At 48.3% G+C, this 21607-nt stretch overlaps 1 protein-coding gene across 3 annotated transcripts in view; it reads right to left on the bottom strand.

Annotated features, from left to right (window-relative positions):
* The window catches only part of LOC144823224 (neurabin-1-like), a 647660-nt gene that overhangs the window by 440110 nt on the left and 185943 nt on the right, over positions 1-21607 (bottom strand). For all 3 annotated transcript variants that reach the window (XM_078681559.1, XM_078681561.1, XM_078681560.1), the window contains exon 3: positions 15946-16066. In XM_078681559.1, the coding sequence (XP_078537685.1) occupies positions 15946-16066 (121 nt within the window). The remainder of the gene's footprint in view (positions 1-15945; positions 16067-21607) is intronic.

Raw genomic sequence — 21607 nt, 5'->3', positions numbered from 1 at the left:
CAATTTTAACAGACCACCCATATTTACACGTCCTTTATTAGGTACATGAAAAACGTTTCAGAGCATGCATCAGTGGTCATGATAAATATTTTTGTCAATCCACGTCTAGAACTTAAGCAGCAAGCAAAATCTGAACTCGAAGTCCAGCTGGAAAAACATATTATTGATTCTACTCCGGTTTATAACGCTCCATAACTGGGAATTTTAATACGAATCTACTAGATGACAGTCCATGTAATGATGAACTTGAGGCTCAAGACTCAATAGTTGGCATATCGGAGTATGTATTCTCAAATTTAAAAAAACACAAAACAAGGGGCGTGGCGAGCTGAGGATCTGTGGCGAGCAAAGGAGAAGAGTCACCTTACAGTGTGAACAAAGGTGACTCTCTGACATGGAAAAAGCCCAAAGAAGTCGGAGAGTAAGGTGGTGCTGAAAACTCAATGGATAGCTGCAGGAAAGGAACCGGAATCGTTGGGGCAGCAGAAGCCCGCGGTGCAGTGGAAGGCCTTGAGGAGGGGATAAACGAGAGGAATGCCGCGATGCAATATATCGGGTGAGTTGCCACAGATTGGGCTTCCTTCCTTTCCTGGAAGGGACGACAAAAGTGCTGCCTCCGTAAGATAGGAGCGTTGGGCTGTGTTGTTCAAGGCCTCGCGGGTCCAGCTGGCCCGGGATTGAAAATTGGTCCGATAGATTACCAAACGGCCGACTGCATCATCGCAGGAAGTGTGGAGGATCCCCACCGGTGCAGGGAGAAGCTGTGGGGAAACACGTGGGGGCCAATACCCAATTTCAACATGGCGATGTTCGAACCACAAACGATCCCCTTTAGAGCAAGTACAGTGGGGCTGGTGGTGTCTGCAGGAGGCTTAGTGAGCAGCTCACCCTGGACGATGGGAGACATCTGGGGGCACTGCAGGTGGGACATCAGTGTATCTGGGTGCCGGACTTCAACATGGCCACGGCACCCAGGGCATGAAACAATCCCAGGCACACTGAAACCTATCTACAGTCGTGGCACCCTTGGGGGGAAATTAAGCTACATAATTAGGGAGCCTACATGACGTAATTCCCCACACGGAGCTGAAGGACAACGAGTTCCCCCACAAGGATAGATCCAAGGGAGGAGAGGTCTTGAAGAAGGAGTCTCAGCTTACAGGGGCCACCCAGGCTAGTGGGCCAGCAAAAGGAGAGCGACCTGGTGCAACCCTCCATAACCCTAGCTGCGGAAGGAATCCCTTCTAATCAGACTATCTTCAGAAGATATGGGGCTATCTACACAAGATGAATCTAAGGTGATCAATCAAGCTGGCACATGAGGGTGATGAGTCCCCATCGCTCACACAGGCTTGTGATCTGATAAAGGTCTCTGCCTGACACAGAAACCCCGTCCCAGGAGGTACTGCCCAAACAAGGATGCAACGGCCTACGGAGCTACACTACTCAGTCCAGAGGGGCTGACCAGTAGATACTACGGGCTCTATGCCACCCACAAAGACACAAGTCCAATAGCTATTTTACTCCTACGGAGACGAGAGGGCAACTAACAGGAGCCAGGCAGGAGAGAGATATAGCGCTCACTAAAGACGACCTGCTAGCCCCCCTAAGAGACTCCAAGAAAGAATTCAGAGTGGAACTTAGGGCGGATCAAGAGGGCTCACCTGAGGCCCTACGTTCTGACATCCAGGGCAAGCTCCCATCGCTGCAGAAAGATGTTAACTCAGTCCGCAGTCGCACGTTGGAAGTAGAATCTAAAGTGCAAGAAATGGAGCATAAAATGGAGGAGATAGAAAACATGACGAAAGGGCTCCAGGAACAGCTACTAGTCACAATTCTAAAATGAGAGGACCTCGAGGACAGAGCTCAAAGAGAATGTTTGCCTAAAGAACCTGGAGGAGGGGGCGGAAGGGACAGACCTGATAGCCTTTGTCTTAAGGAGTATTTGAAGAAGTTCTCGGACCAGGAGGCTCAAAGATAAACATTGATAGGGTGGACCCCCCACTCTCTGGAGGGAATAAGAGACCACGAGACATCCTGGCTGAACTACACTCTCACAAGATTAGAGGCGATTCTTCAGGCAGCAAGATCGAAAGAGGACATATCCCTCCAAAGATTCGAGCGTGAATTATACCAGGATGTGGCTCCAGCGACACCGGCGCACCAGCAACAAATTAGACCAGTCACGGACTGGCTAAGGCGAGATAATAAAATAGATAATAAAATATAGATGAGCCTACATCTTTGGAATTGCTTTTTCACTAAAGAAGCAACACCACTATACCTCCTACGTTGAAGTGGCAAAACTGTTGGGCCTGGTAAGTCCTGAAGATCGGGGACTAGGATCCTCGGAAAGCGACACAGAGAAAAAGGCGGTGGAGTAAAATAGAGATGGACCATGGCAGGGCGAAATCCCTAAAAGGAAAATAACTACGAAGGGGGAGTAGAGATTGACAAAGGTGGAATGGATTGACTTCTGAACACTTTGTCAAGTGCAATGTATAAGGACAAAGGCCAACGCTACAGGTACAACCTGGAGGTTTGGGCGAGATCACGGATAATCAACTCTGACTTTAATGGACAGGGGTGAGAGATGAAATAGCTCTCAGACGTAGGGTAAGGGGCTATACCTTCTCCTGGCCTTGCTATATTGATGAGGGACCAGACCATTTCCGGGAGACCACTTGTGGAGCCCCATGGACTTGGGTCTTGAAGGAGACTAGATGTCTCCTTTATATACTGATAAATGAGGGTGGGGTTGTGATGGCTCATGGGTTGGAAGAGAAATAGAAAGGGGAATATACTGTTTACCATCTCTCCTGACGCGACACTACGTTAAGTTGACCCCAAAAGTTTGGACTTAGAATTCTTTTGTTATTATGGTGAGTGGTGCACAGAGGGTTTTTCATTCATAAGAATCAGGTGGGATGGGGACCATGGACCAGCTGTGGAGAACACTAGTGGTATGGCAGAGAGGGAGGGAGAGCCCAATAATATAGGATGGCGCTGTATCACAAATATTTACTATAAATGATACTTACCTTGTTAACATGGAATGTGAAGGGGCTCAACTCCCCTGGCAAACCCCAGAAATTGTGTAACATTGATAAAGACACAGGACATATACCATTATCTACCGTTCTTCAACCACGACCAAGCACAACGGGGTTGAGCTCCTCTTTCATAGAGCCCTGAAGTTCCAGCCGGAAGGAAGCAACATGGATAAGAAGGGCAGGATAGTGATGGTTAAGGGGGAAACTGCAGGGTCGACTTTGCACATATGCCTCTATTTATGCGCCTAACACCAATCAAACTGCATTCATATCCAAGGTCCTATTATGGCTGGGGGGATTGCTGAGGGTGGCATTTTCCGATTAGGGGATTTCAATTTAACAGACGTAGGCCCAGACAGCACGCAATCCCAAAGGGCAGTCTCTAACCTCTTTACCAAAGCCTTAAAAGAAGATGTCTATTTGTTGGGCTTAGTAGATACATGGGGCATAATGAACCCACAAGATTGGGATTACTCTTTCTTTTTCCATACACACAGGTCCTACTCTAGGATTGACTACATCTTCGCAAGTAAGACGTTAATCCCAGCACTGCAGGCCACTTCCACACACCCTATCCCCGTGTTGGACCATGCCCCATGCACACCAATGGCCTGCGATGGCCCTCTCCAAAATACGAGAAGTGTTTTTTTCAGGTGGCCCTCACAAAGTATTGATTACTGTGCAACGAATTACAGGAGACCATCAAGGAATATTTCCTTAGAAATGACCCCAAGAACTTTTTATTTATTTTTAAAGTTTTATAGAGCACGAACCAGACCCACGCTAGGGTATCAGAGCGCTTTACATAAGGCGGACCGTAATCTTAATCAACGGGGGGAACATTACATACACAGAAACAATCTGAACATAGCAAAAAGTAGCAGCATTGAGCATAATTGTTCTGCGCAGTAAAAGACCATTCAAGTTTGTGTAGGTCTTCACTTCTCGTGGCCGTAATGAGAAGAAATGTTCTGAGCAGTAAAAGAAATCAAGCTCGAGTAGGTCTTCATTTTGCGTCCGGCAACCCGAGAGTAGAGGTAGTTGAGGGGTTGAGCAACTGGTGTCGCGGTTGTGCAGATTTAAGGTATAAAAAGACGCTCATTGGGAATTATTTTGCTTCCTTTTTGAAGAGAGGCGTAGAAGAGATTTTTCTGATGAATGGAGAAAACGAGTTCCATATTCTAGCAAGCTACTAATTGGGATGCCTTCAAGGCACTACTTAGAGGTCAATGCGACTGCAGCGCAAGACAAGGCCTTTGCTTTTGGCCAATTCTACATCTTCAATCTATATCAGGCAGAGAGTTATGAGCTGAATGACCAGGAAAGATACCTGGGGGAGGTGGAGCTACCGTAGGTGTCAGCTTCACAGAACGATGAACTGTGAGCACCTATAACCCCGGAGGAAGTGAGCAGTGCCATAGCTAACTTAAAACCACACATTTGGGTAAGAGGTAATCCTGCAATTGGTAAATCTATATAACTCCTCCCTGGAGTCGGGGTGTGGGGTGTGTGTGGGACGACATCTATGGGGAGGTCCTTATCTCGGTGCTGCCTAAGCCCAGGAAGGATCCTCAACTATGTAGCTCCTACCACCCAATAGCGCTCCTCAATCTGGACACCAAAATATACAAAAAGATACTGGCAAGTAGGCTAGAATCACTAATGCCAGAACTGATCCACCTGGACCAGTCTGGGTTCATTCAGGGCAGGCAAACTCATGACAATCTACTAAGGGTTTTCCATCTTGTGGAAAAGGCGAACAAAAATCAGTTCCAGCAGTTCTTCTGGCGCTAGACGCCGAGAAAGCCTCTGAACGTGTGGACTGGTCCTTACTTTTTCGAGCCTTGAGAAACTACGGGTTCTGTGACCGGTTTACTGCAATGATAAGAGCGAACTATGCATGCCCCAGCGCCAGGGTTCTGGTCAATGCAATGAGATCAGCTGTGTTTCCACTGACGAGGGGAACTTGCCAGGGATGTCCTCTATCCCCACTTCTTTTTGCCCTAAGCATAGAACCCCTAGCTGCTAAAAGCCGCCTGTGATACAGGTTATTCCATTTGAGGGAGACGAACATAAGATTTCTCTGTTCGTGGACGACATGCTCTCATCACTCACAGCTCGAGAAACCTCATTAGTAGGGGTAATGGAAGAGTTGAGGCGTTTTGAACTGGTAGCTGGGTACGGATTAACCTTACTAAATCTTACCTGCTGAACCTCACAATGCTACGGAGTAGATGATGGCTTTGGTCGATGCTACGCCCTTCCAATGGGAAAAAAAGAAATCACATACTTGGGAATTAAAATAACTCCTAAGATACAAGACCTTTATAAGGCAAATTACCCCCCACTTCTTCAAAAAGTGAAAGCAGACCTCTGTAAATGGGCTCCATTGTATCTCTCATGGTTGAGTCGCATTCAGGCGATCAAGATGATGATACTGTCTAGAGTCTTTTTATTTTTTCCAAGGCCTCCCGATTGAGATAGAACAAGGGTTCTTCGCTACATTCAAATCGTTGATCATCCGCTTTATCTGTGGAGGGAACAGATTGGCATTTCGTCAACTCCGGCTTCACAAATACAGGGGGGGGTGTCTAGCATTACCAGACATGAATCTCTACTACAAAGTAGCCCAACTAAAGAGTGATTACAGAATGGTCATCCTGGATATCCGATAAACATTAGTTACATATGGACAGGGACGTGGCAGCCAGGAGTAAATGGGACCTACTGTGGAAATCCAAAGTGGAGCGTCTGCCTAAGGTTTACTTGAGTACACCTACCAAAACCACCCTTAAAGGTGTGGGATGATATACACAGGGTAAATGCCTTGACCAGATTCCCATCACCCTATAACCCAGCATTCCCGCCCACATACGCACCAGGACCTTTCGATGCATGAAAAGGAGGATGCCGCACGATTTCTGATCTGTTTCACAACTGGGACATCCTCACATTCAAACATTGCCAAAGGGAGTTTAAACTCACGTCCAACTAATACTAATCAGTACACAACTTCGACATTGGGGGGGGGGGGGGGGGGGGTAGTTGAGAGTTTTCGGCATTTATAAACTTAATAGACCCCACAAGCACAAATAAGATAGTAAACGGCATTCCATGTAGCAGAATGGAGGAGCACATTATATCATATTGTGAGTCAAAGGACAAGGTGGCAGATGAAAATAGTATTAATAGTTCTACGAAGGACATTTGTGCAACCCAGAGATGGTGTCCTAAAACGTTGTGTTTGTTACTATCAAAGATAGTAGAGCTGATTGAACTCCTGGCCTAAACGGCCTTCGGGCAAACCTGTTAAAATCATACACTACTTACCTGGCTATCATGGCCATATCTACTATATGATGCCATCTATTTCACAGGGCAGGATCGGCCATCTTGGTGGGGTGCCATCCTCTGTCCTCGCCACAAGAAGGAGCCACAGCTGGATGTGGAGGACAAACAATTTGCTAGACTACTTTTGAAAGATTTAAAGATAAGCACGGACAAATATGTACTGATTCCATGGCATCGAACAGGCTTCAGAGAGCGCCGGGACACCCGCTCCGGGTAGCCGTGCGCTCAAGAAATATAGTCTTAACATAACATAACAGAGAGGCAGAGGTAATGACATCTTCAACACTTGCAAGGAAACGCCCAATGCTATTGTCCGTTCTCTGTGCCTGTTTGATTGACCTGAACATGGTGTTCGATGCATTTGACTGGAATATACTTTGGGATATTAGAAACAATGGTCCCTTGAAAGAGCGAATACAAAAGTATAGCCTCAACGCTGAATTGGGTCTAGATACGTTCAATGCAAAAAATAGTACAATTTATTAACAAGAGTAAAAGCTTCCCTCGAAAGTGGTTCCATCGGCTCCTGTCCATTGTGCCAGATCATCCCTTTGAAGATAGTTTATCACCTTGACTGCCTTTGGTTCTATGTACTCGCATGTGGTTGGAACCACTGGCAACTGACCAGACCATTGTGTCTTTCCATCACCTTGCAGATCCCCTTGACGGCCCACCGGTAAGCGCTCTGCCACTGGTAAGGTGCCTCCGTGATCTCGCCCCTATATTTACTGCCGGAACCACTACACAATGGACCATTCTTTCCAGCCAGCTGACACTGGCAACTTCTCAGGCATTCCCCATTCGATCCGTCCTGAGGAAGATCCCATAATCTTTGTTGGGGATCGAAACGTCGTCGACACCCACAGCTTGACTCCTGACTACAGTATAATATTAAGCTGAGCATAAGGTATTTTTTGTGTTGTTGTGACTAATTTGACTGTTTACTTTTATCACTAAGTCACTGTTCACCTTATGCTTGAGGTAAGGAAATCGGATGATTTCCAGTTACTCTGTCACGTTTTACTTTTGTTAATAAATTGTACTATTTTTTGCATTGAACGTATCTAGACTCAATTCTGATTTCAGCATTGTGGCTATACTTTTGTATTCACTCTTTCAAGGGACCATTGATTCTAATAACACTATTCCCCTCGGTCCCTTTTTGACCATAAGGGCCCCCTTGTTCTTTGTTAATGAAATATACTTTGGAGCAAATTAAATGGGCGGGGATTAGACCCCAATGTGTTACAGGCCTTTCAGGCCTTATACATGAACACTGGGGTCATAGTGAAATTGGGTGATGGCAAATCCCTGGTCAAAAAGTACCTCTTGAATACCAGGGGCCTCAAACAAGGCTGCGTTTTATCACCAATGCGTTTACCCTTTGTTACCAACATCACAACTAACTCGCATAATTAAAGAGCCTGGCCCTCTTCCCCAAAATAATCAGGGGTAGTATAATTCAGTTATTAATATGTGCAGACAACACCATCATTTTCGATCAAACAAGTGTTGGTCTTCAACATACATTGACATGCTTTGAAATGTACTGCTGTGCCATGAACCACTTTACCATAAACTATGACAAATCAAACTTACTACACTTTGGGAGCTGGAAAATCGAAATGAGTGGATGGTTTATAAACGACAAAACAAGTGTGGTGGCAAACTCATAAATAACTGGGCCTCTGTCAATAACGATCATTTGCAAAGCATAGAGAGGAGCTGGACACTAAAGCAAGCAAACTTACAAATGCATTTTTAACACTTGCTAACAATCTTTCCAGCCTTTCTTGAAACTACTGCTTGATGTAACGGTAACGATATATCTGTAAGAAACAGTAGTTAGTGTTAGATTCCGTACCTTAGAATATCCCCAGGCATAAGACTGGATCTGGAAAATTTTGCGTAGCAGTACCCTTGCGCGTCGGTAGGCATCGTCTGCGGCTCCACATCGGTCGTCGTGATCGCCGGGATGACGTCGGAGCACTTAGACACCGCCCTCACGCGCTGACGTCAGTTCTTGTACATAGCTTTCCGCGCCAGGAACGCAGAGCCATGCCAGAGCCCGACACTGGTGCATTGAAACCAGGGCCCTCTACGGGAGATATCTTAACCCTAGATATCGGTTCGCAGACTCGGAAGGATGGGTGGGGCAGTAAGGAATCTAACACTAACTACAGTTTTACAGATGGAACGTTCCCGAAGGTAAGTAACTTGTGCATATGAAACAAACAGGTTAGTGTTAGATTCCTTACCTTAGAATAGATACCCCAGCAATACCAACCCTGGTGGTGGGTCTGCAAACCAAGATAACACCAGAAAGTCCTGCAGAACGCAACGGACGAAAAAGCCATCTCTCCAGTCTTGGATGTCTAGGCAGTAGTGTCTAGCAAGCGTGTGTAGCGAGGCCAACGTAGCTGCCTGACAGATGTCCTGCAAGAGGACTTTCCGACCCAGGGCAGTAGTAGTCGCCATGGCCCGAGTGGAGGCTCCTTTTTGGCCAAAGAGTAACAGACCTTGATGCACAAAATGACCCACTGAGAGATGGTCCGCTTGTCCATCGCCCATCCCTTCTTACCGCCTATGTAATCAACAAAGAGCTGGCGTGTGCGGTCTAGATAAAAGGAGAGCGCACGTTTTGGGTCCAGATGGTGGAGCCTCTCTTCCTCTTTCGAGGGATGCGGAGGTGAAAAGAAGGTGGGCAAGGTGATGGGCTGCCGGATATGAAAGGCTGTAACCACCTTGGGCAGGAAAGAAGGACGAGTTCTCAAGACAACTTTGTCCGGATGGAGAGAGAGGAAAGGAGGTTTAGAAGATAGAGCCTGGAGCTCACTCACTCTCCTGGCAGAGGTGATGGCAACCAGGAATGCAGTTTTAAGAGTCAGAAGGCAAAGAGGGCAATTGTGAAGTGGCTCAAAAGGAGCGCACATCAAATAGGTTAGAACAAGGATCAAGTCCCACTGAGACATCACAAAAGGAACAGGAGGAAACATGTGCGTGATGCCTTTCAAGAATCTATTTACAATAGGGGACTTGAAAAGAGAAGGCTGATCAGGAAGCCTCAAGATGGCTGAAATGGCAGAAAGGTAGCCTTTGATAGTGCCCAAAGCAGAGCCCTGCTGGGCAAGACTAAGAAGAAAGAGGAGAACCTCTGAAAGGGGGTAGAGAGTGGATCCACAGCCTTTGCTGTGCACCATGCCACAAATTTGTTCCACCTGCAGGCGTATACCAATTTTATGGAGCGCCTGGCTGCCAGAACCACATCACAGACTTCAGGAGGCAAGTCAAATGGCCTCAACTGTCGCCGCTCAATCTCCACGCACGTAGCTGGAGACTGGACAGGTTCGGGTGGAGGACCGTCGCCTGCTGCTGTGACAGAGGGTCCTCCTGAAGAGGCAGACGAATCGGGGGATCGACTGACATGCTGAGTAGCTCGGGATACCAATATCTTCGTGCCCAGTCCGGAGCCACAAGAATGACTTGGGCCCGGTCGCAAGTGGTATAGGTGGAAAGGCGTAAAAAAGACCGCAGCTCCACTCGCGTCGAAAAGCGTCTCCGAGGAAATTCCAATGCGCTGAACTGATGACATTGCGCGTTCTCTTCTGTGGCGAATAGATCTAACCAAGGCTCTCCCCACTGCTGAAAGAGACCTTGCGCCACGTCAGAGATCAGAAGCCATTCGTGATCCATCATGCACCGGGGGCTGAGTTCGTCCGCCCTGGTATCCAGGGAACCTGCCAGGTGTTAAACCACCAGGGTGACGCACTGGTGTTCCAGCCATTGCCAGAGGCGCAGAGCCTCCTGACAAAGGGTCCACGACCCCACCCCGCCCTGTTTGTCGCAGTACCACATGGCGGTGATGTTGTCCATGCCATCCTACACTACACTTCCCCGGACAGAGGGAAGGAATGCTTTTAGTGCAAGTCGGATCGCCCGCAGCTCCAGAAGCTTGATGTGGAGCCGAAAGTCTGCTGGAGACCAGAGGCCTCTGATCTCCGCCTCTCCAATGTGGCCTCCCCCCCCAGCCCCGGAGAGACGCATCCGTCACAACTACATGCTCCGGTTGGGAGAGGGATCTGCCACTGACCCAATCGCGGTCCGTGAGCCACACCTGCAACTGTCTCACAGTGCCCTCCGAGATCCAGACATGGTCGGACAGGTTACAAAAAACAGTGGTCCCTAGTAGTTCAGGGATCTTTCGCAAAAATGATAGACATACGCTCAATAGTATGTATGACCTTTGTCCAGCCGGACAGGAATTTTAATTAAAGTGATAAGCAAGAATAAAGAGGATTTTTTTACACAGTGGGTGCAGCCAGCAGCCCACAGGGGACAAGACAAAACAAGGGGATGGGGTTAGAACGAACAAGTCAGTCTGTATACTAGTAGTTCAGTGAACAGACAAAAATACATTTTAGAAGCATCATTGTATACAATTTATACTTTTCATTTTACATATGACGCTAAAATGTCGACGACGTTTCGATGCCTATTGTGAAATGAGTGGCATCATCTTCAGGACAGAGAATAAAAAGGTTTGTCTTGAAAATCTTTAGGCAATTTTTTACCTACACATATATATTCATACAAATTTTTGGAAAAAAGGGGGAGGAAAAATGAAAACAAGGGTAAGTACTAGCATTAGCATGTAACATATCTGACCATCTAAAACAAAAGTGTGTTTTCCATGTGCAACAGATGGCAATTAAAATCAAGTGAAGTCCCATGCGATTTCCGGCGCAGTGGGGAGACTGGTGGGGGCGTTGCATGAAATAAAATGAACAAAATATTTTACAGTTACTGTGCCTAAGTACATACAAGAGAAGCACGTGAAGTGAAATGACGCGGTTTAGGATCACGGCGTTTCATGCCGTCAGTGCCGGGCGGGTCTGTAATGCGCAAATACGTCTCACTGCATTGAAATGAAAGGTGACGTGCAGGTGGATTTGGGGCCATTGTTTTCTGGACACTGTGCACGGATGGGGCGGGCACCCGGGCAAGCTTAGTTAAGATTCCGCGGTGAGGTCTCGAGTGAGATAAACATGCTGCGCAGTAGTGAACAGACGGTTAAATGACATGCTTATCGTACTAATTACCAGATTTAGGTCCAAACATTGTTTATTTCCAGGGGGCGGTGCCCAATATCAAGGGAAATATGGTCGGGTACTCAATTATCTGAGCATTTTCCTGCCAAAAAGCGGGTAGAGAGGGGTAAGTACGAGGGTTAAACTGAAATTTGAGTCGCATAATAAGTACATGCAATATAATTACCAAGCCAGGGCAAGATAGCCTCTTCATAGGAGACCGGACCGATCGTGTCTCACTAGGGAAAATAGTTGAAATTAATTTATATTACAGTTACAGCTACTGAAGGGTTTTAAAGTTTCAGGAAGAGGCGAGAGAGCTACGCTTTGGCGAGTACTTACTTCCTGGTTGGGTTGCTCGATGGCAATTCTGGGCTCAGATGGGCGGGGATCGCTGGAGTGCTCGTGGGTGAAGTGAAGATAAAGTGGTGTTTGGAAATAGACAAGGGACTCAGCATGGTCAGCACGGCGGCCATATTGGCGTGGGTTTCGGACAGTGTGGGGGACATTTTGGTGTGGGTAAGTGGTGAGTTTAAGTGACATTTATATTGTGCAAAATATTTACATGGTTACGTATTTACAAAGATACACAAAATAAAATCAAGAAACATTTGTGTAGGCCTGAAGGAAGTAAGGATTACGATAAAATTGTTCAAGGATTCATTTGATCACAGGAGGGATGCCCAATCTTCAAGGCGATTAAATCCTGTGTCCAGGTTGCCCTGGTGCTGGGCCCACTGAAACTTCTGGTCCCACTGCAGAGCCCGCATCCACCACCTGGCGTGATGCACCAGAAGGATGCAGGAGGCCATCAGCCCCAGAAGCCGCAGCGTCAACCTGACAGACTCGGGATAAAGGATGAAAGGTCGGAATCAGAGCCTGAATATCCCGAACCCGCTGTTCGATTGGTTAACCCGAAACTGCGCCGAGTCCAGAACCGCTCCGATGAAGAGGAGCTTCTGAGAGGGGCACAGGTGTGACTTCGGCACATTGATGGAGAACCCCAGCAGGTGCAGGAGGTCGGCCGTAGTCTGGAGGTGGCTGACGACTGTCTGGGGCGAGTCCTCCTTCAACAACCAGTCGTCGAGATAGGGGAAGACTGAGACCCCTAATCTGCGCAGATGAGCTGCGACCACCGCCATTACATTCGTGAACACCCGAGGGGCGCTTGTAAGACGAAAAAGGGGAGCACGGTAAACTGAAAGTGCCCGTGACCTACTGTGAACCGCAGGTAACAACGGTTGGCCGGCAGCACGGGAATATGGAAATGTACATCCTGCAAGTCCAACGCCACCATCCGGTCTCCAGGGTCCAGGGCAGCTAGGACCTGAGCTAAAGTCAGCATCTTGAACTTCTCCTTCCGGAGGAAGCCGTTGACGCTCCGGAGGTCCAAGATAGGGCGTAGGCCTCCTTTGCCCTTCTTGGGTACCAGAAAGTAGTGGGACTAGCAACCACATCCTACTTCTGACCCAGGAACGCACTTGACGGCCCCCTTGGCCAAGAGGGCCATAACTTCCTCCTGTAGAAGTTGCAAGTGATCCCCCGACCTGCGGTGGCATGGCTGGAGGGGTCGCCTCGAAGGGGAGGGAGTAGCCCCTTCAGACGATTTGCAGCACCCACCTGTCCGATGTGATGGAGCGCCAGTGGAGGAGGTGATCGCGAACCCTGCCCCCCACTGGTGTCAAATGGGCCTGAAAGCTCGGACTAGGAGGACTTTGAGGCGGATGCTGCATGGGCGGATGTGGACTGACCTTGCCGTTGTCACCCGGTACAATCACGGCGGTTACCACGTCCACGTTGATGGTTGGTTCTGCGGCCTGTGGCTAGCTGGATGTGTGGGCGCGCCCCTTCCTTGGCCACAAAAAGGGCGAAAAGCGTAAGTTTGCTGGCGTTGGCAGAGGCCCAAGGACTTGGCCGTAGCCCCGGAAACCTTCAAACGCTCCAGCGCACTGTCCACCTTGTCGCCAAAGAGGTGACGGCCATCAAAAGGCATGTCCATAAGGGTGGCCTGGACAACCCCCAAAAATCTATGCGGACCTCAGCCGGGAGTGGCGGCGAACCGCCACTGTCGTTGCAATCGCCCTACCCAGCGAGTCTGTGGTATCAAGTCCACACCGTATCGAATAGCGTGCTACATCCCGTCCCTCCGCTAGGGCTTGGCTAAGCTTTGGCTAAGCTTTGCCTGGACCTCCACCTGGCACTGCGGCAGCACTTTCGCAACCGTATCCCACAGAGAGTGGGTGTAACGGCCCAAAAGGCAGGCGGGGTTGACAGACCGTAACCCCAAACTCGGGGACTTTTGGATTCCCGATCCGGAGGAGCTGTCGGGAATGCGGTCTGGGATGTAGAGGCCTGGATCACCAGGCTCTCGGGGTGGGGTGAACGGACAGGAAGCTGGGGTCGCCCGGAGCCATGCGGTGGCGTCAGGCCACGATCTGATCTACAGGGAGGCCTGTAGAGGGCTTGGACCGGGTGCCCACCAGAACGTCGGTGAGGGCTTCGTTAAACGGCAGGAGAGGCTCAGAGGAGCTTGCCTGCGGTTTGAGCATCTCAGTGAGGAGGTTAGTCCTCACGGCCGCGACACGGAGCTCGAGAGCCAAGGCCTTGGCTGCCCTAGTCAACACCACGCTGTAAGCAGCCCCCTCCTGCGTAGCCACGATTGGCGGGGAGACAAATCCAGTTTTGGGCGAAGTGTCCAGACCACTGGCCTCCCCCAGCTCGTCTGCCCAGTCCTGGCTCAATTGTCACTGCAGTGCCAGAAGGTCCTCAGACCTCTCCCAGTCCTCCTCGCATCCATCTCCTGATAGTCAGGGGAAAAAGTGAAGGGCTCACCGATCAGCGAAGACGGCGCCAGTCCGCCGCCGGACCCGGGCTAGAACCGGGGACAACGTCATCGGGGGCGACACCCTTAGGGACGGCGCCATCAGAGGGGTCGTAAGGTCGACTTGCGACGTCACTGATCCAGGCCTGTATCCTGAGGAGCCCTGCGGCGTCGGGACCAGAGTCGTCGACGGCGCAGGAGCCGCCAGCCGGCTAGGGCTCCCAGACTGACCCGGGGGGTCCGAAGGCGCCTCAGCAGGGTCAGACGGAGGGAAGTGCGACCTCATGGCCGTGAGGAAAGCACTAATCTCCTCTGGTGTCGCGTGCAGCCCAGGGACCGGCGGGTATGGAGCTGGGACCGACTGGTATGGAGCTGGACGCGGCGCTTGCGGCTCCGGCGGAGCCACGTGGGCGGTGCCGCCCGAACCCCCGGCATGGTCGTCCGAGCGTCAGGGGGAGTCGGAAGAGCGATGACGCTTCTTTAACTTCTTTTTTGTTTGCCTCGACTTACCTTAGGATTTGGAGCCTGACGAGGGGTGCGGCGATGACTGCGGCCCCACGACCGGTCTCTCGACCTCCTCCTGGACCTCGAGCGGCGCAGGGTCGACTGCCGGAGCTCAATTCGCTTACGGGACTGCTCCCGCCTAGCCTTCAAGGTCAAGGCCCAGCAGTCTGGGCACGACTTGTCATCGTGGTCGGCCCCGAGACAGTAAGGCACCGACGGTGGGAGTCGGTCACCGACATCAAGCGGTGACAATCCTCGCAAGGTTTAAAACCAGGCATCCCTACCGGCACCGCGAGTTGAAGATCGACTCGAGAAGTGATCCAAAATAGATAAAAAAGTTAGTCAAAAAATGACTAAGAGTACTGCTCTTCCCGGATCTGCGCTTGATTGCGAGGGCGGAGTCTAGGTGCTCTGACAACGTCATCCCGCCGATCACGACACCGACGACGGACGCGGATGCGCAAGGGTACTGCTACGTAAATCTTTCCGGATCCAGTCTGACGCCTGGGGATATTCCAAGGTAAGAAATCTAACACTAACCTGTTTCTTTCAGATCAGGGGAATACAATTATGGCATTGCAACCTGCTAAACACTGCAATTCCGTTTCATCCCTATACAACTGAGTGAAATTTCTTTCCATTTAATTGCATGAAATGTTAGGAAGGATTACAAATCCTTAACTAATGTTCACACCAATTCGCGCTGGATGGGCTGTATTAAGACTGAACTGATCCCAATTTAAAAAACCTTCAGTAATTAAGCTGTGACCAATGTATACTATAAAGCCAAACCCTCACAAATTTGCTTTGCATATCTAAAGCAAATAAACGCAGGTAAAAAAAGTAATCAAAAGTAGCCACTTTTATCTCAGGTTCCTGAGAACCTCCTGCCCTTCCTCCAGGAAATACAGCATTTAAAAGAAATAATACCAAACAACCAAATCGTACTATGTAAAATTCTAAAATATGGGACTTCTGAAGAAGCTTACAAAAACACCTTTCACACACTATTATGTTACTAACTTGTTTGAGCAGACACATTTTGCTTCGAAGATCAAAGTGACTGGATGTTTTTGAACCACTACATTGTGGTGAACACAAACAAGGGCAGGCATTTGACTGACATTACCGTCCATCTCTTTGAGCTGCTCCACCATCAGTTATAGTTTTCACAAATATCCCCAGCTTCTCCAATCCTTGATCTGCACCAACACCCATTCCAATGATACTTATTCCAAGGCCACAGTCTCCTAGAGAAAACAAAATGATGTGAGTTATTGTACAAGTGGTGTTAGCAAATAACATAAATCTCAGTTTTAAACACAGACATCTTTTTTACCCCAGGGCTTACAATGCTTTATTTGTACATTTCATTACATTTTTAATGTCCATCACCATCTCCTCATCTCCTAATACTTCTTTTTCCCTGTCCTATCCTCCGTGAGCAAATTTTCTTTACTTTTCTCCTTTCCAATTTAATTTATATTTAAAAAAAATAATTTACAGGTGGTGATGGAGAGATCGTTAGGTTCATAGTTTTAAGTCATTAATAGTGCATACACCAAGGCATATGCATGTTGCTAAAGGTTTCTATTATTCAGCCTTACGTTTCTTGTGTGGCAGTAGCATGGTTCAATAATTTTAATTGGGGAGGTCTGCTCAAAGTTGGGTTAAATGGGAGCGACAGTGTTAGCCGTTCCTTCATTACGTCCTTCAGCCATTAACCACTGGCTCCATTCAGTTTCTTCAGTTTTATTCTAGGGTATTTAAAAGTTTCAGATTCGACTGGTATTCAACACCAAATATGTTCTTACCACAGGACTCTAAATTGAAAATCATATTGTGGAACAGAGAATATAAATGCACACTTGCCTATCAATATGCAGTGAGTCAACAGTAAATTGTAAATCCTGACCATTGATGGGGAATTCCAGCATGATGTCAAACGACTGAGCATATTCAGCTTCGCTGGTGAATCAGCTTTAGTTTTGTTCCTCAAGTGAGTTACTTATCAGAGGAAAAATGTTAGTTATCGCAAATTACAGATCTCCAGCTTTGGTACCATTGATATATTCATAAGCTTGAATTATTCCTATTGTCAATATAGAAATCCTCAAAAGTAAATTTTTTAAACAGCAGAGTTAAAATACATTCATTTAATATTTCATAAGCCTCTATCACCATCTTAACATTTCCTGATGCCTGAAAACAAGCCTAAGTCAGATCACTACTCAAAAAAAACCTATGTCGACCCCAGCGAACTCAAAAACTATCAACCAATCTCCCTACTCCTATTCCCAGTGAAGGTACTGGAAAAGATCTTTGACAATCAACTCGTGACACACCTGGAGCAGCACCCGCTCTTAAACGCTTCCCAATCCAACTTCCACAGCAATCACAGCACCAAAGCCGCCATGAATGCAGCCACAGACAACAACCAAACCCTCCTCAACCGAGGAGAAACAGCAGCTTTGATCCTCCTCGATTTATCGGCAGCCTTTGACACCGTATCCCACCACACACTGATTGAAAGACTCCACCACATCGGCTTCCAAGGGGACATGCCCCAATGGATCGCCCACTTCCTCACTGGAATAAACCAGAGGATCCACCTGCCACCTTTCATCTCTGCACCTAAGGAGGTTACCTGCGGTGTCCTCCCGGACTCATCCCTCAGCCCCACACTCTTGAACGCATATATGAACCTACTGGCCAACATTATTAGATCCCAAGGTCTCAACTTAATTTACTATGCAGACAACCAACTCATCCTCTCCCTCATCAACAACCCCAACAGAAGCAACTTCCAACTTCCACAGATGCATGATAAGCGTCACCGACTGGAGGAAAAATAACTGCCTGCAGCTAAACACAGACACAACGGAAGTGCTGGGCTTTGGCACCACATGGAATGACTTCTGGTGGCCATCAGACCTAGCACCCGCACCCACTTCATCCAACCACAGCAGAACCTCGGAATCATCTTGACAACAAACTCACCATGAAATCACAGATCAACGCCGTCAACACCGCCTGCTTCCTCACTCTGCACATGCTCTGCAAGATCTCCAAGTGGCTACGGCTACTCGAGACGGCCCGTGACACAAGCCCTCACTCACCAGCAGACAGGACTACGGCAATGCTCCCTACGTAAGAATCGCCGCACACCTCCTACAGAGACTTCAGACCATACAGAACGCTGCAGCCAGACTCATTCTTCCCAGAAGAACCCACATCACAGCCCACCTCAGGAAACGGCACTGGCTTCCCGTACTTAAGAGATGTTAATTCAATCTGCTGACCCACGCACACAAGGCTCTACACAACCAAGAAACCACTGCCTGCACTAACCATCAGTAAGACTATGCTCTGCCTCCCTTTCACTTTCCCATACTCCCGCGTCTACTGAAGCAGAAGTGGAGGACGCTCTTTCTCCCACATCACAGCAAAGACTTCGGACAGCCTCCCCATGCACCTCCAGACCATCACCTCACTTCCGGAAATCCGAATGGCCCTCAAGACCTGAATGTTCAAAGAAACCTCCGGGGCATGCACGCGCCTGGATACCAAAACGGGTGATCAGCCGTGCTTTATAAATCCTGATTGATTGATAAGCCAAGCTTATCCTCTTTATTAGATAGTCTACCTCTTGTAACAAGTGGTTGTGTGTTTTAGCCTTGTAGAATGGGGCAGGGGCTGTTGCAATATATCTATATAAGATGACAAAGCTGGAGATCTGTAAATACAGGAAAGTAACTGCTTTCTTCTCTGAAAAAAAAGTTGAGGACTATGTAGATGGTTTACAAATATCTAAGCGGTAGGCCTGTAAAAATAGCTGCTGTCACAACCATCCCTGAGGATAAGTGAGTGCTTCACTTCGCAGCAGCCTGTCAACCTTGGCTTGACAGAGTAATACAGCCTGCGTTGCCCTTTATTGGAATTGCTGAAGCAATCAAAGCTAGACTGAGGCTCTCATGATAAACCAATTGAAGCAACAGTTGAGATCTAAAGAGTGCAGAGAGTGTACTTTATCATTCACAGCCTTCTCACAGACTTTCTGTATGTCCAAAAATGTAACTTGTAACCAAGCTTTTAGGTGAACAAAGGCCAGGTTATCTAGCACTCACCTATACTTTAAGGCTTGGAGATGGGCATTAGATTTGAACTAAATTAGGTTTGTCTGATATATCAAAAACATCCATGAACCAGCTGTCCAGCCAATGCAGAAGCTACAAGCATTATCTTGCATGATTTCTTGTTAGTTTTGCGAGGACTCAGAGGGTCCAGGGACTGAGAAGAAAGACTTCAACGAATATTTCAAACCAAGAAATCAAAAGTGCCCTTCAACTGTGTTCCTGGATACCACACAATGTGCCTGCATGCTCCAGGCATCTGTCCAGTGGTTGTGTGATCCTAGCAGGTGGCTCACTGTAATGGTGTTGGGTTATATCGTCAAGTGCCAAAGCTTCTGTGATTTTTTCCAACCTGCTTCCCTATCCTGTTACCAAATGTAAAATAATATGTTTATGCTTTCTTTTCTGACCAGATTTCTTAATTCCCGGTAGGAAGGCTTTCAGAACTAGTGTGACCTGCTCCGAGTTCTGAGCGTTTCCTACTGGGGAGCCCAATGTATGCTTGTGGAGAGGTTCTTATGATGTGCCCTCCACACTAACAGAGATATCGGTTTCAATATGAACTGCAGGAGATGTGTATGCAAGCCCTGCCCCTTCTAGAAGGTAGTCTTCGTATAGTCAAAAGGAAGAGTTTGTTTTCTTTCAGCAGCCAGTAGGTACCTGCAGCACATGTCTATTCAGCAGCAAGGGACGCACCTGACATAATCTTAGATGCACACAGTTACTGGATGTCGGTGGAGGCTCTTGGCCAGTCTGACCCAATTCTGTGTCTTGCAGCCAGGTACAGCAGGCAGTCCACCACAAGGTTGTTTGACTGAAGTAGAACTCATCCCACAAACTGTAGGTTAAGCAGATGCTGCTGTACTTCAGGCTTAAAGCACGAATATACAGCCAGTCTTGACAGCAGAGCAGGACACTTCAATGTATGGCTCGCACTGCAGTGTCTGCAGCAATGAGGGAGCCCCCAATAGCCGTGCTCTATGTTATTTTGCACTTTGTACAATGCCTTGGCCTCTTTTCCAGTACTGCTCTAGGATATGCTGGATGAGTTCCTCCATTTTGTCCCAGTGCACCAGTTCCTTTCTTTTGCAAGCTGACAGTTATAAAATGCACCAGAGTGATGCGGAATAAGCGGAGACGTGCTTACCAGTTGCATCTATCTTTCTGATCTCTTTGCCAGGAGGTGGTGTATCTCCAGTGCCTTGAGTATGAGCGCGCTTACAGACTGTAAATACTACCAGTGAATCTGGTGGAAGTTTCCCCTAATGAAGGCAGGGTATGAGGGTGAAGCTTTTTATTTCTTGACCACCATTGGGGTGGTCAGCCTGGCTTTAACCATCTTCTCGAAGACTCTAGGAGCAGTCTTTAACATCTCCTGTTACACTGGGAGAAATTGCATAGAGCCATGGGTAGAGGACAGCATCCCTTTTCATTCTCCTGTCTTTTGTGCATTTCCATCTTATGGCAAATGGCTGCCATCTGCAAAACCTTTTGAAAGAAGGTAGTGTAATCTGGCGGGGATGGCAGGTTGGGAACATGCCCCCGGATGAAGGGTGGGGTTAAGAATCTATTCAAATTATTTCATTGATGATCCTGTGGGTCTTGATGAGAGCCTGGACTATCTCCTACAAGTCTAGAATGTGGGGAGCCCTGTGGTGACCCTAACAAAGAAGCAGCAGGTAGCATGGGTGAGAAGGAGTTGGAGAGGAAGGCAAGGGAGGGGGGCAAAAGGTTAGGCAGTGATGCAGATGTTGAAGAGGCAGGGGACTGATGCCTTGGTCATGTTGCCTCTTGACTTTAGCTTGTGGTTCACATGTCAAATCGAGGGCTGTCTCAAAAATAAACTTTGTTTTTAGAGCCACTGGGTTTTGAGGCTCTGGAGATGGCTGAATCAAGATCCTGCCAGTTTGTGGGTGGAGCCTGATGTGCTTTTCGTCATGGCATTGAGCAACTCTTTGAGCTGTTGCAGGATCAGCTGTTCTTGGTCCCCAAAAGTAACAGATGGTAGAGCTGTGCACACTGGGCGTCTGGCGAAATAGAAATGTTCTCTTCCAAGATATCTCTGCCGGTTTGATGGGCGCTGCGATTTCTTGGCCCTATTAAAACTATACCCCCCCCCCCCCACTGCCCGGTCGTAACATCCGCAACCCCCCACCCTTGTAAGTACCCCCATCTTTACCCATTGTACTGCTGCGCTGTCGATGTCATGAGCACTTGTGAAACTAGCCACCCCCCCCCCACGCCTGTACTCACTGTGAGCCTCCAGAGGGCCTATGACACTAGCCCCACCCCCAGTGCACGGTGGTAACATCGACCCCTCCCTCAGCCTACCGAGGTCCTCCCCTCTCGCCTGTACTCACTGTGCCGACCTCCTGAGCGCCATCCCTACTATTCGCAGGCCTCTTGCGGAACAGGTCTGCTATATATACACCCAGGGAGGCTGCCAAACCGAGTGTGGTGTCCCCGCAGTCGGTTCTAAATAAAACAAGTGCATTTCTCTCACCGCCGCGGGTCCAAATTCTAAATAGAGTGTAATGAGAAGGGGGGGATCAATAGACTATAGGCCACTTACCTGGTGATTAATTCTCCTTTGATGGCAGCTGCTGTGCCCCTCCGCAAATTCCTCGACCCACCAGGAGTATATGGCGTCTCCAATCA

The sequence above is a fragment of the Lissotriton helveticus genome, chromosome 3_1 (genome assembly GCF_964261635.1).
Source record: "Lissotriton helveticus chromosome 3_1, aLisHel1.1, whole genome shotgun sequence".
NCBI lineage: Eukaryota > Metazoa > Chordata > Amphibia > Caudata > Salamandridae > Lissotriton > Lissotriton helveticus.
Note: the sequence above shows the minus strand (reverse complement) of the source record. Positions and strands in the feature narration are given on the sequence as shown.